The sequence below is a fragment of the Petaurus breviceps genome, unplaced genomic scaffold (genome assembly GCF_028583685.1).
Source record: "Petaurus breviceps papuanus isolate PSGF00001 unplaced genomic scaffold, PetGlider_PUasm1.0 79, whole genome shotgun sequence".
NCBI classification, from domain to species: Eukaryota; Metazoa; Chordata; class Mammalia; order Diprotodontia; family Petauridae; genus Petaurus; species Petaurus breviceps.
The window spans coordinates 33,228,117-33,240,501 of NW_027186523.1; the positions used below are offsets into that span (position 1 = coordinate 33,228,117).

The 12,385-nt window shown below is 37.0% G+C and overlaps 1 protein-coding gene across 4 annotated transcripts in view; it reads right to left on the reverse strand.

Annotated features, from left to right (window-relative positions):
• Positions 1-11,370, reverse strand: part of LOC138175903 (origin recognition complex subunit 5-like) — a 100,546-nt gene extending 89,176 nt beyond the window's left edge. The window contains exons 1-3 of one of the 4 annotated variants that reach the window (XM_069106559.1): positions 11,084-11,368; positions 7,191-7,283; positions 4,154-4,354 (exon numbers count right to left, since the gene is read on the reverse strand). In XM_069106559.1, the coding sequence (XP_068962660.1) occupies positions 4,154-4,354; positions 7,191-7,283; positions 11,084-11,155 (366 nt within the window). In that variant the 5' untranslated portion in view covers positions 11,156-11,368. Of the gene's footprint in view, positions 1-4,153; positions 4,355-7,190; positions 7,284-11,083 lie in introns of all 4 variants that reach the window. The other 3 variants (XM_069106560.1, XM_069106562.1, XM_069106561.1) reach the window with 3 other exon arrangements.
• Between the last annotated feature and the right edge of the window lie 1,015 nt (positions 11,371-12,385).

A 12,385-nucleotide genomic window follows, 5' to 3' on the forward strand; every position in this document is an offset into this window, starting at 1 on the left:
GGTACAATTAAATGTAGGTAAAAAAGTGCTTCCTTTGATTTTTGTTTCATACTTGTTTTATAATTACGAAATACATGTAAAAATTAGTGAACAACAGTAACCATTCGTCTCAATTTTACCTAAACTAATTAGGAATGAAATATTCTAAGTAATTTACTGCTCGAATGAAATGAATTACTTTTTCAACTATGCTCCCAAGGTGCGTTTTTCATTTCAATCTCAATTTAAACCCTCTCACCCAGAAAACACAGGTTACTTTAAATAAACTGATGATTGTTCTTTACATCTATTATTATGCAGAACAGCAATGGAATACAAATTTAACATAAGTATTTAATTTTACTATAATTTGCCCAGTACCATTGACAATAGTGTAGTATGTAATGCCTTGTATTCCTTTATAACCAACTGCCAAATAATTAATGTCCAGAAAGGCAGAAATATGCTTTTCTTATCATGGATCTTTAAACATTATCCTTCATTTTATAATTTACAAGTTAATTTGTTAACTTGTAATAATACACTGTTGACCAGCTTTCCCATTGATAGAATTCTGTGTTTGTTACTTTAAAAATCTGTACCTAGAAACACTGAGTAGCTCTAATTATCCACTTTTTATTCAAAATTTTTCGTCAACTAAGAAATATTTACTGACGTCTGTTATGTGTAAGTATCTGTATCAGGTGCTGTGGGAGATGCAAAGAAGTGAAAAACACAGCCCCTTTTTTAAAGAGCATACAATCTAGTTAGGGAGAATAGGCACACACACGCTAGCAATATAAGGCAAAATATAATAGTAACAGAAGGCAATGCAGGATACCTTGTCCTTTCCCCTCTCACAGAGTTGAAAACAGCAAAACCTGCAAATCCCATTCATATGGAAACTTGAGTAAAACAAATACTATTGTCCCATTAATTTTTTTTCTCCCTACTAACCTTTAAGCTTTAAAAAAGAGAGAACTGGGGCAGCCAGGTAGCACAGCAAGTAAGAGCACTGGCTCCAGTGTCGGGATGACCTGGGAATCGAATCCGGGCTCAGACACTTAGCACCCACCCAGAAACACCTGGCTGTGTAACCTTGAGCAAGTTACTTAACCCCAATTGTTTAGGGGCAGCCAGCTGGCTCAGCGAGTAAGAGCACCGGTCCCAGTGTCGGGATGAACTGGGGATCAAATCTGGGCTCAGATACTCAGCACCACACCCAGAAATAACTGGCCATGTAACTTTGAGCAAGTTACTTAACCCCAATTGCTTTAAAAAAAAAAAGAGAGAATTTATATATGTGCAATAATAGCATGGAGCAGCTAAGGTGGTGCAGTGGATAGGAATCAGGAAGACTCCTCTTCTTGAGTTCAAATATGGCCTCAGATACTTACTGTGTGACCCTAAGAAAGTCAAGTATAACCCTGTTTGCCTCCATTTTTTCATCTGTAAAATGACTTGGAGAAGGAAATGGCAAACCACTCCAGTATCTTTGCCAAGAAAACCCCAAATGGGGTCATGAAGAGTTGGTGCAAATTAAAAGATGGAATAACAAAAAATAATAACATGTAAGAAAAATTCTTCATTTATTTAAATACCTAACAATATACATTAATACAAATAAGAGTAAACTGTGTACCTAAAAATTTAGTCTTTACCATTATAACCAAAAAAATTAGAATATTCTAAATTCTGTGCTATTCAGTCTTCAACATTACTTATTTTACTCACAAGCTTATCAGTTTTTTTTTAAATTAAGCACACTCTCCATTTGAATTTTTAGTTTATCCTTATTTTCTTCATTCATTGAACATGAAACATGCATGATTTTTATCTATTAATTCTATACTCTCAATTTTACACATTTTCAATATCAGTTATCAAACTAATTTTTCCTAAATATCTTGTCATTTAAAATAAACTTAAAAAAAAACTTTCCAACCCTTCATATTTGATCACTCCTATACCATTATTTCTTACTATCTTTAAACCTTTATTCTACATGTCCACTAAGGGCTCAGTAAAGACAAAAGCACAGAACAATCAGGATTTCACACTGCTGTAATTCAATTTAAATATCTAGAGATATTAAAAGAATGAGAGGAAAACTTCAGAACTATGAGGGTCGTGTATACAGAATTTATAGGAGAACATGGAAGAGAATCACAGAGGATGGCAAGGCATGGTGGTTATAGTACAAGTAACAGCTACTAGGATCCCAAAGTCAGGGAAGCTATCTTCAAAGAACTGATTGGTCCAGGAAACCAGGGCTTGAGCCACTGAAACGCTGGGGCACAGGCCAACAAACCAAAAATCAATGGTCCTCATACTTAAAGAATGCCCACTGTTCTCAAGTTACCACAACTATCTGCTTGGATGTTTTCATAGGAAGATGAAGGGGATGGAGTTCACTTGAACCAGTTCTGCATACCTGCAAAGTATTCTTTCTCGGCTTTTGTTAAGTAAACTTCATTTCCATTAAATGCCGGCTAATCTTCAAAAGTCTCATTTTCTTCCAACCCAAGTCTGAGTCACTAGACTAGTGTAGGTCAGGCCTACTTTACAACAAAGAGGTTAGGATCTCTATTAGTGGAAGGAAGAATCAGCCTAGGGAGGGAGGGAAGACAGGATGGGGGTAATATAAAGATGAGTCAGTAGGAAAGCTCAAAGAAAGAAGTTATCTGGTCCCCTAGCCCACAGGAGCTCAAAACCAGCAAACCAGAAGGAAGGTGGGGAAATATTAAATGATAACAAGAAATAAAAGAAGAAAAATGAAAAAGTAGGAATAGTGTTAAAATGGATGTTCAAGTCACTGAAATGATATTAAATTCAGTATCCTTTGTTTAAGCAATATATCTTTAAAACATTTCTATCAAAATAGTTAGACCATTTTGGATGCTTATCTTTGCAAATTTAAGTGCATCTATTATCTCCCCATAATGTTAGATAAATGAGGTGTTACTGTATATTTATTTTAGCGTGTACATGTGTAATTCTTTATATATGAATACCCATATATTGTCAGTAAAATACTCATCCAAAAAGTACTTAATATCACATGTGTGATTTCTCTTTTCAGTAATGAAAATCAAATAGACTGATAGAGCCATTTTTCATGTAACCAACAGCCCTTAGGAGGAAAAAAACTATTTGGAATTCAGTTCTCTATGTTAATTATTTTATTCAAAGACTAAACTTGCAACATGACTTGCATCATACTATAAACACTTGTATTAAAAGGGTCAAATTTATAAGGCAATAAAACATAAAATTTGTAATAGTTAAACACCTAGATTCCTTTTAATATTAGTATAGATTTAGAACTAAGAGGGACCTTAAAGACCATCTAGTCCAGGGGTGGGGAACCTGTTGCCTTGATGCCACATGTGGCCCTCTAGGTCCTCAAGTGCGACCCTTTGCCCAAATTAAAACTTCACAGAACAAATCTCCTTAATAAAAGGATTTGTTCTGTAAAACCTGGCCTCAATTAAAAGACTTAACCCAAGGACCTAGAAGGCAACATGTGGCCTCCAGGCCACAGGTTCCCCATTCCTGATCTAGTCCAAGTCTCTCATTTTGCAGTTGAGGAAACAAGCCCAGGGAGTTTTAAGTGACTTGTCCAAGGTCACAAAGAGAAAGAATTTGAACTCATTCTGACTTCTTGATTAGTGCTCTTACCATGTGGCCTCTCATATACTACAATGATCTATAATCTCATCAGTTTAGGGAATTCTTTCCATTATTCATCAATCTGCCTTTCTATGGCTTTCCTCATCACCTCTGGAACTTTCAAAACTAAACTACCCCCTTTCTTGGCTACCATCTGGTGGCAGCATCAGAGGAGAGAAGGGGTTTGAGAGGTTGCAAAAGTAACATTGACAGGCCTTGGCAAGAGACTGGCTATAGGGGCAGGGTATGTACATGTGAGTGTATGAGACTCTCACACACATACACACACAGAGGAGACAAGGATCACACTTAGGATGTGAGCCTGAGTAGAATAGGAAAATAGTGCTACCCTAGAGCATTTGTTTATGTATATGTAAATATTGAGAGATCCATCGAGAAGCATTCATATAACTTATAAATCCAAGTACACATAAAATCAATCTGTAACACTAAGAAGTAATAAATAGGTCATTAAAAAAAAGAACATAGTTAAATTACTTACAATATATACAGTCTGATCATCCACACCCTGGTCTTGAGTTACTTTCTTAAACAAACGAACAAAATCATTAAATGAATCACAGGTTATATAAGGGGCACATTCATCTTCTGAAGAACTGAGACGATTCAACTGGTTTAAAATATGCTCCAATAGTATCCTTGAGGAAAAACATTCAACACAGTTCACAATAACATGTGGAAGCTAAAAAAGAAAAAAAGTAAACAAAAGTAAACAAATGTGACCTTTTTCTCCTAAAAGTTATTACAAAAACAACCATCAGTTTTATTGTATGGCTGTTGAAACAACCAATTTCTTCTTTTTTTTTTTTTAAAGCAGTTGGGGTTAAGTAACTTGCCCAAGGTTACTTGGCCAGTTTTTTTTGTGTGGATGTTAAGTATCTGAGGCCAGAACAGATCCCGGGTACTCCTGACTCCAGGGCCAGTGGTCTTACTCACTGTACCACCTAGCCGCCCCCGAAACACCCAATTTCTTAAAAAATATTAATAATTTTAACAACTTGGGGTCAAGGGAAAGCTTGAGTTCTAGTCCCAGGTTTGACACTAATTTGCAGTGTGGCCTTGAGTAAGTAATCTACCACAATGGTATTTAATAACTAATTTATTTATTTAAATAAATTGTCTTATTTGTAAAACAAGGAGTTTGAGCTAGATGTTCTTCTCCATTATCCCTTCCTGTTCTAACATTCTGTCATTCTCAAGGGGACAGACCACACATCATAGGTTTGGAAATTAAACACAAGACCATATATTTGATTGTGCTTGGCATCTACCATTGCCAAAGTTTCTCATGGTGAAACACAAAAGTAAAATGTGTAGTTTCAGAGAACAAGTGTTAAAAAGTACCCTTCACCAGGGTGAAGAAAACACTCACTGAAGTGGAATTATGTAGAGGAGGCTGCTTTCTGTTATCTGGTTTTGCTTATTTCTAGTGGGTGGGTGGGTGGAATTTATCTGGAAATGACTTTTTATTATTAAGAAAAAGATATAATAAAATTTAGTTAAAAAGTAAACTGTTATAGTTTAACCTTTCCAAATATAAGTCAACATTTTAAGCACCTGCTATTTCAGGATTTGTTTTACCCAACCGATCAGAACCCTCCAAACTTAGTGGGCACTCTGAAAGAGTGGCTAAGAAATTCAGAACCCTATGGCCAAACTGATGAGCCCCCTGAATTAGGCCTTGGACAACAGATAAAAATAATCCATTGCTGATCTAAACTTAAAAGCTTTTCCAGTTTTATTGGATCTTCCAAGGCTTTCAATCTTTTGGAAAATTTCTTCTATGCTACTGTAAGCCATCAACAATAGAACTTTAAGGGGAGAATTACAAATATAAGTTATGTTTATAAAAATATAAATTAAAAATAATAATTTATATTGGGAATTTTATGAAAAACAGCAGATATAATAAATATAAATGTTTAAAATTATTTAAAAGTAAAGACTTTGGAAAAAAACCAATAAAACAAACCCCAAAACACAAAAGAATCAGAAAAAAAATCAGAAAAAAAGGCAGGATTTAGATTGAGATAGCTGAACTTAAAACATTTTTAATTCTTCTACCTATCCTATTAACCAGGCGAAATGCACTTATTAACTAGAAACAGTCAACCTGATGAATACTAATCACATTAGCAACCTGTGACTTGAATACTATATATGAGAAGATGTTATTATGCAATATCATTTATTTTTTAAATAAGGAAATTCCTTAGAACAGGGTTCCTTAAAGTTTTTCCATACGTGACCCCTTCAGCACTTCTTAAACTGCAGGTTGTGACCCACAGTTTAAAAAGTGCTGTCCTATACCTCTACAGATCTAAATCAATTTATGAATTAGTAGTAAGTCCTAGGGAGAATATTGAGGGACACAGAAGTTAAATGACTTGCCCAAGGTCACACAGTTACTATGTAACAGAAGTAGGAGTTGAACCCATGCCTTATCGACTCCAAATCCAGAGTTTGATCCACTGTTCCAAACTGCCTTTGTAGATCACCAGATATTAGAATTACACAAATTTACTACTTTTAAAGATAGTTTTGATACATTTAAACTAATTCATTATTACAAAATTAGAATTTAAAAGGTAAATTTTGAGTTTTATTTTCAGACAATTCCCACTACATTACCATTATAGAACATAGATCCCAATGATTACATAGTTTACATCTACATCATTATAGAAGATATTCATATTTCAATTTTCCTATATATTTTATATAGGCTACTTAGAATATATAAAAAGGAAGCATCTGAAAATGGTATTTTCAGACATATGTCTAATAAGAACTACTTAAAAATCCTTATACTGAATGAGCAATGATGGTCCCTCAGTTTAGTAGAAAAGCAACCATAAGCTTCATTCTCTACACATACTTCAAGAAGTGCTAGGTTATAAATATAACCTGCAGGTATCAGTTATTTTTCTTTATTCACAAAGAATCATTAGTACTTGAGGCACCAGCCTTCCGATAACTTCTCAGTCTTTTGTAGCCAGGTTACTTCCTCCTAGGAAAGAGAGTCATAGAAAAAGCTCTCTGCCTTAGGAAACAGAGGCCAACAATGATAGGATTACATTGTTATTTATATAGTGCTACCAATTTCACAAATGCTCCAAGTGACACTTTCTCATAACAGCAGTAGAGGGTAACGGCATATAGCCTACTTTCCAAAAACTTCTCAACACCCTAATCTACAATGATTTTACTTACACATTTTATTGCTAGCACATTTTAAGGTAGAATCCGTGAAGGTACTAGAATATGTTCCTGCCTCTGGAAAAAGTCACAACAACAAATCTACTACAATGGTATTTAATAAATTATTAATCTAGTTTTTCGAGTGGTTATAACACAAAATTTTCAGTTATGATACCAACTATAGAATATATTTGTTTTTAAACCAAATCAGTAGTTACTTTTTAGTATTTCTAACATTATTTCCTACACGGTGTATTTTTTCTCCATATACTATAACATTTTAAGTCAGCTTAAAAGGAGTTCAATATTATTCTTACCTCTGAAGTTTTCAACAAAGTTTCCATCACATAGGTCTTTCCACTAGCTGTATGTCCATAAATAAAGATGGATGGGAAGCTAAAATGATGACGCTAAAAGAGAAAAGTAGTGGTCAATTTACATTTAACAAATTTACAAATACACTGAACTTCAACTTTACCAAACTTTTTATTTAGCTTTTTTTTTTTATCAATCCAAAACACTATGAAAAAAAGAGCAAAGGTTTTCTTGCTGAATAAAAGTGCTTTCATGATGGGAGGGATTTTAAGAAGGCACTGGGTTCAAGGCCCCAAGCAATGGGAAGACTACTGGTGGGCCCAGGTGCTTACTAAAGCAAGTCAGCGATAAAAATTTATCCATATTATTCAAGTCAACAAATTTTTTTAAATGTCTATGTGCTCCTCTTACAATTCATGAAAGTACCAGTTTCTCAGGAAAAAAAATACTTTCAGGAATTCCTGCTCAATCAACACTATATTCTTCCAGTGAAAAATTAGGCAGTTAGAATATCTTTATTGTTATCATCATAATCATCAATAAACTTTAATGAAAGTCACCTAGTTGTCAAATCAAAAACATGTTCTAGGGTAAGTTACCCTACATTTCAGTTGAAATGATGTTGGTCTTTAAAAAATAAAAAATCTGTACCTGGTTTATAGCTAGCTTGTTGCTATTCAATCATTTCATTCCCTTCATGACTCCATTTGGGGTTTTCTTGGCAAAGATAGTGGAGTAGTTTGCCATTTCCTTTTCTAGCTCTTTTTACAGATGAAGAAATTGAGGCAAACAGAGTTATGGGACTTACCCAGGGTCATACAGCTAGTAGGTATCTGAGATAATATTTGAAGTCAGGAAGATGAGTCTTCCTGATTTCTGGTCCTGTGCACCATCCACTGTATCACCTAGATACCCTTAATAGTAAACTATATGTGCTAATAGAGCAATAACAAAATCAAGACAACTGCTTAAACATTAAAATTTCACATAATCAATTGATTTTTAACAAAATGAAAACTATGTGGTATAAGGATGTGTACTGAATGTTTGTTTATGAGTTTAAGAGTAGAATCAATAATGTGTTCAAACACAGCAGCTTCTTCACATTCAAATTCTACCTATTCTTTAAGGTCCTAACCACAGCAGACTGGATTGAGCTCATTCTCTGAAGCCCTAGAGCACTTATGTTTGTATAAGTAATTTGGCACAATCATATATTACCTGAAACCATGATTTCAATTCAACAAACATTTATTAAAGTGTCTACTATATTCATGAGTAGAGGTTAAGACAAAAATAAAAGTCATTGCCCCCAAGAAGCTTACTGAGGAATACAAGATATACAACAATATTTGAGGAAGATCCCACTAATAACTAAGGAGATCAGAAAGGGTTGCTTACAGAAGTTGGCACCTGAGCTGAACTTTGAAAGAAATAAAGTAGCCTAAGATGTAGAGGTGAGAAGGGCTCTCTAAGCATATGAGATGGTTTGTGCCAAGAACTAGAGATGAGAAATGAAATGCTGATTATGAGAGATAGCAGGCCCACTTTGGCTAGACCAAATATGTGGGAAGTGAAGTGATACGTAAATAGGATAGAAAAGCCTAACCTGGCTACCCAAGATAATTTATTCGAAAAAGGCACAGTGAAATTGTCTCAAAACTAATCTACTATGCCATATCTTGATTGGCCTTTGGCCTCCACCTTCCACACAGCCAGTTCACTTTCCCATGCCTTATGTCTCCTGGGTCTGTCCAGTCACATGTTGCCCTACTAAGCTACTCTGCCTCTTACTTTTCTTCTATTCTCATCTTCTGCTAAGGAAGAAAGGCACGTCCAGGTCCTCTGGCATCACCATTAGTTGAAATGGTGGGCAGGGTTATCAAATACTTAACATATATAATTTTATTGTCCACTTCCCATGTAATTCAGTTAGGATTCTAGTTGAATGAGAACCATAGGAGTGATAACACATCTGAGAAGTAGAATGTGAACTCTTTAAGGGTAGGGATCTTTTCTGGGGTGGAGGGGTGGGGAGTGTTTTGTCTTATTTTATCTGCATCCTTAAGAACCAGGACTTCTTAACTCCTGAGCCAACAAACTGGTTTCCTTTAAGTTCCAATTAAAATCCCACCTTCTCCAGGAAGTCCTCACTAACCCCTCTTAATTACAGCGCTTTCTCTCTTTTAATTATTTCCGATTTATTTGGCCTCTTTCTGTATCCCCTACACTTGGCACAGTGCCTGGCACATACTTGATAAATACTTCCCAAAAGAATGAACTCAAGTTTTCTCTAGCTTCTATGTGAAGCTGCTCCTTTCACTTATCCTGCCTCTGGTATATTAGCTTTGTGATCCTGGGCAAGCTAAATACATCTATAGGATGGTGGCAACCAGGATAGTGAGATGATTATAGCATGTGAGGAAAAATTAAGAAAACAGATGTGTCTAGACTAGAGAAAAGAAGATAGGATCGTGGTTCCAAAAATTATGAAAGGCTGCCATGCAGAGTGACCAGACTTACCCTGTGTGGTTTCACAGAGCAGATCTTGGACCAATGGGTGGACGTTAAAGAGAGGAAAACTTTGTCTCAATACAAGGAAGAACAACTAGAGATATCCCAAAACAGAATGGGCTGCTTTGTGACACAGTGAAGTCCCAATCCCCAGAAGTTTAATTGAATGTCATAGATGAAAGGGTACCTTAGAAAGTCATCTAAATCGAACTCCATTTTCACAACTGAAGAAACAGAAGCCCCAAGACACTAAATGATGACCAGTGTCATCCATATTAGTGGCAGGGCTGGGACTGAAACCCAGGTTTCCTTGGCTTTCAGTCCAACGTTCTTTCCACTAAACCTAATTTAATAGTGGAAGTTATATGGAGGAAACTGTGTATATAGGGCCTCTAAGTGTGCCTTCCAAATATGGCATTCTATGAACCAAGTAAAAAGACCACATTTTGAGTGACAACAATAAAACTCTAAGTAGAAAATTATCTGAGATATTAGTATGTCTCACTTTGCATGATTATTTCCTTCATCGAGATTTACTGTGGGTGGTGGTGGTAGTGGAATGTTTCCAAAGTCCCTAAGGGTCTTCCCTCTGGCCAATGGGCCTTTCACTTAACTGTTCTGTTGGGAAATGGTTAAACCTAACCTTTAGGTATTTTAGAGAGCAAGCTTCGGGATTGCTATGCTTGAAGCACAACTTCCCAACACCTCGGTTTCCTCATGCTTAATACCACCATCTACCTCACAGAAACCTGAATAAGCAAATATATCCATTACACAGACGATGTTTATGGGGCAAGTTGTTTTGTGCTACACCCCCATAAATGAATCCAACCTCCCAAAGAGATTGCTGATAATGATATATTGCGACTACAGCTTCCAGCTGTGACCCACAGCCATCAAAGTGCTTTGCAAAACGGACGTTCGCAGCAGGCTTTTCACTTTGGGATACTGGTTACAAGTCAAGGCTTCTAAAAGTTCTACAAATAAAATTTTCACAAGGCCTTTTTCCTTAACCTAATGCAACTATAGCAAGATCCCCCCGAATTCAGTTTGGGAAGCTGGGGAAAAAAGGGTGAAGGAAGAAGAAGGAAAGGGGAGAGGAGAAAACAGGGAGAGCGCTTTAAAGTTTGAAAGCTGTGATCTCATTCGATCCTCACAGTGTCCCTGTGTGGCTGCTACTGTTAACCCCATTTTTTTCTTAATAAAGAAGCTGAGGCAGCGAGCTTAAACGACATGCCCAGGGTGCCAAAGCTAAAGGATGTCTTAGGCAGGACTCGAACTCGGGTCTTCTTAACTCTTAAGTTCAGCGTTCTATTCACTCCGCCAACTAAAAAGGCAAAAGCAAGGTCTGGAAATTCGGAAAACATTTAACGAGCAGTACCTCTCCAAACAAGGCCAACAAAGAAGACACCTGCGATTCGCGACAAAGCACCATGTTCTCCAAAGGAAGCATCGCAGCCGAAGGTGACGATAAACCAGGGACGGGGAGAAAAGCGCAGTGGCCGGTGTGATGGCTTTTAACTGGCTCCCCAAAAGCCCCGGACACAGACCCAAGCGCCCAACACCTAGCGAGCAACCGCTACAGGATTAAAAAGCCCCGGTTCAACCTCCCACGGCTTCAGCAGCCTCTACGACCTGACGCCAGCACGTCGGTGGTGTGACGTCATCACGCTGACGTCGGCGTCCGACGTCCTTGTGGAGGGCGCGCGGGGCGGGAGGCGCCTTAGACTCCGCCTCTCAAGGTTTCTCTGGAGCTGAGCGCCTGTTCCGGTGTCTTAGGCTTATTAGTTATCTTCTAAAACTGAGGGAAGAAGGAGGCGGGGGCTGGAGGAGAGAAAAAGGAGAGGGCCAACATCCTCCCGCATTTAGGGGCTGGACGGGGAGAGGGCGCTGGGGGATTCGTGGGGCATCCCTTAGGTAGGCCTCAGGTGGCCACGCCAGGCTCCCCCTGGATCCTGCGGCTCTTTGGTGAAAAGAGGCGGGGGCGGGAATCCTGCCTGGTGGAACCCAGGTTTGGGATTTTTAAAGAACTAGTGAAGATTTGTGGTGTTTTTGTACCGGGTGTCCCTAAGTCTGGACACATAAGGAAATCTCATTAACTGTGCATGTTTTCAAGAAATAAAATGAGTGAAATTTCCAACAACATTTTATTTTATTAACATAAATGAGATTTCATAGGAAGACATAGGAGACGAATAGGAAAATCTCACTAATTAATTAAATTAATCTCATTAATATGGAAAATAGTCCCCAATAATAAATGAACGTTTTTATTCCATATGAAATTGTGGCTAACATTTATGCTAATTAAATAAAATGTTGAACATTTCATTCATTTCGTTTTCTTGAAAATGTGCAGGTAATGAGATTTCCTATGTGTCTAGACTTAAGGGATACCCTGTAGCTCTTCCCCAGGAAATATAGAGGTGACCCCAGCTTCTACGTATGAAGTAAGTCCCGGATTGCTGTTAAAGGAAAGGGGAAGGGTTAGTTTAAATACACACACATTAATATAAATTATATTCACATATAAATAAAATTACATATACATGTGTGTACACATGCCTTTATACACAGGGCTTTTCTATATACAGCGCATACACATGTGTACACACACATCCCAAGATGTGAATGTATTTACACCATCCTGAAGAGCTAGTAAATTATATGTAAAATTGTTTGT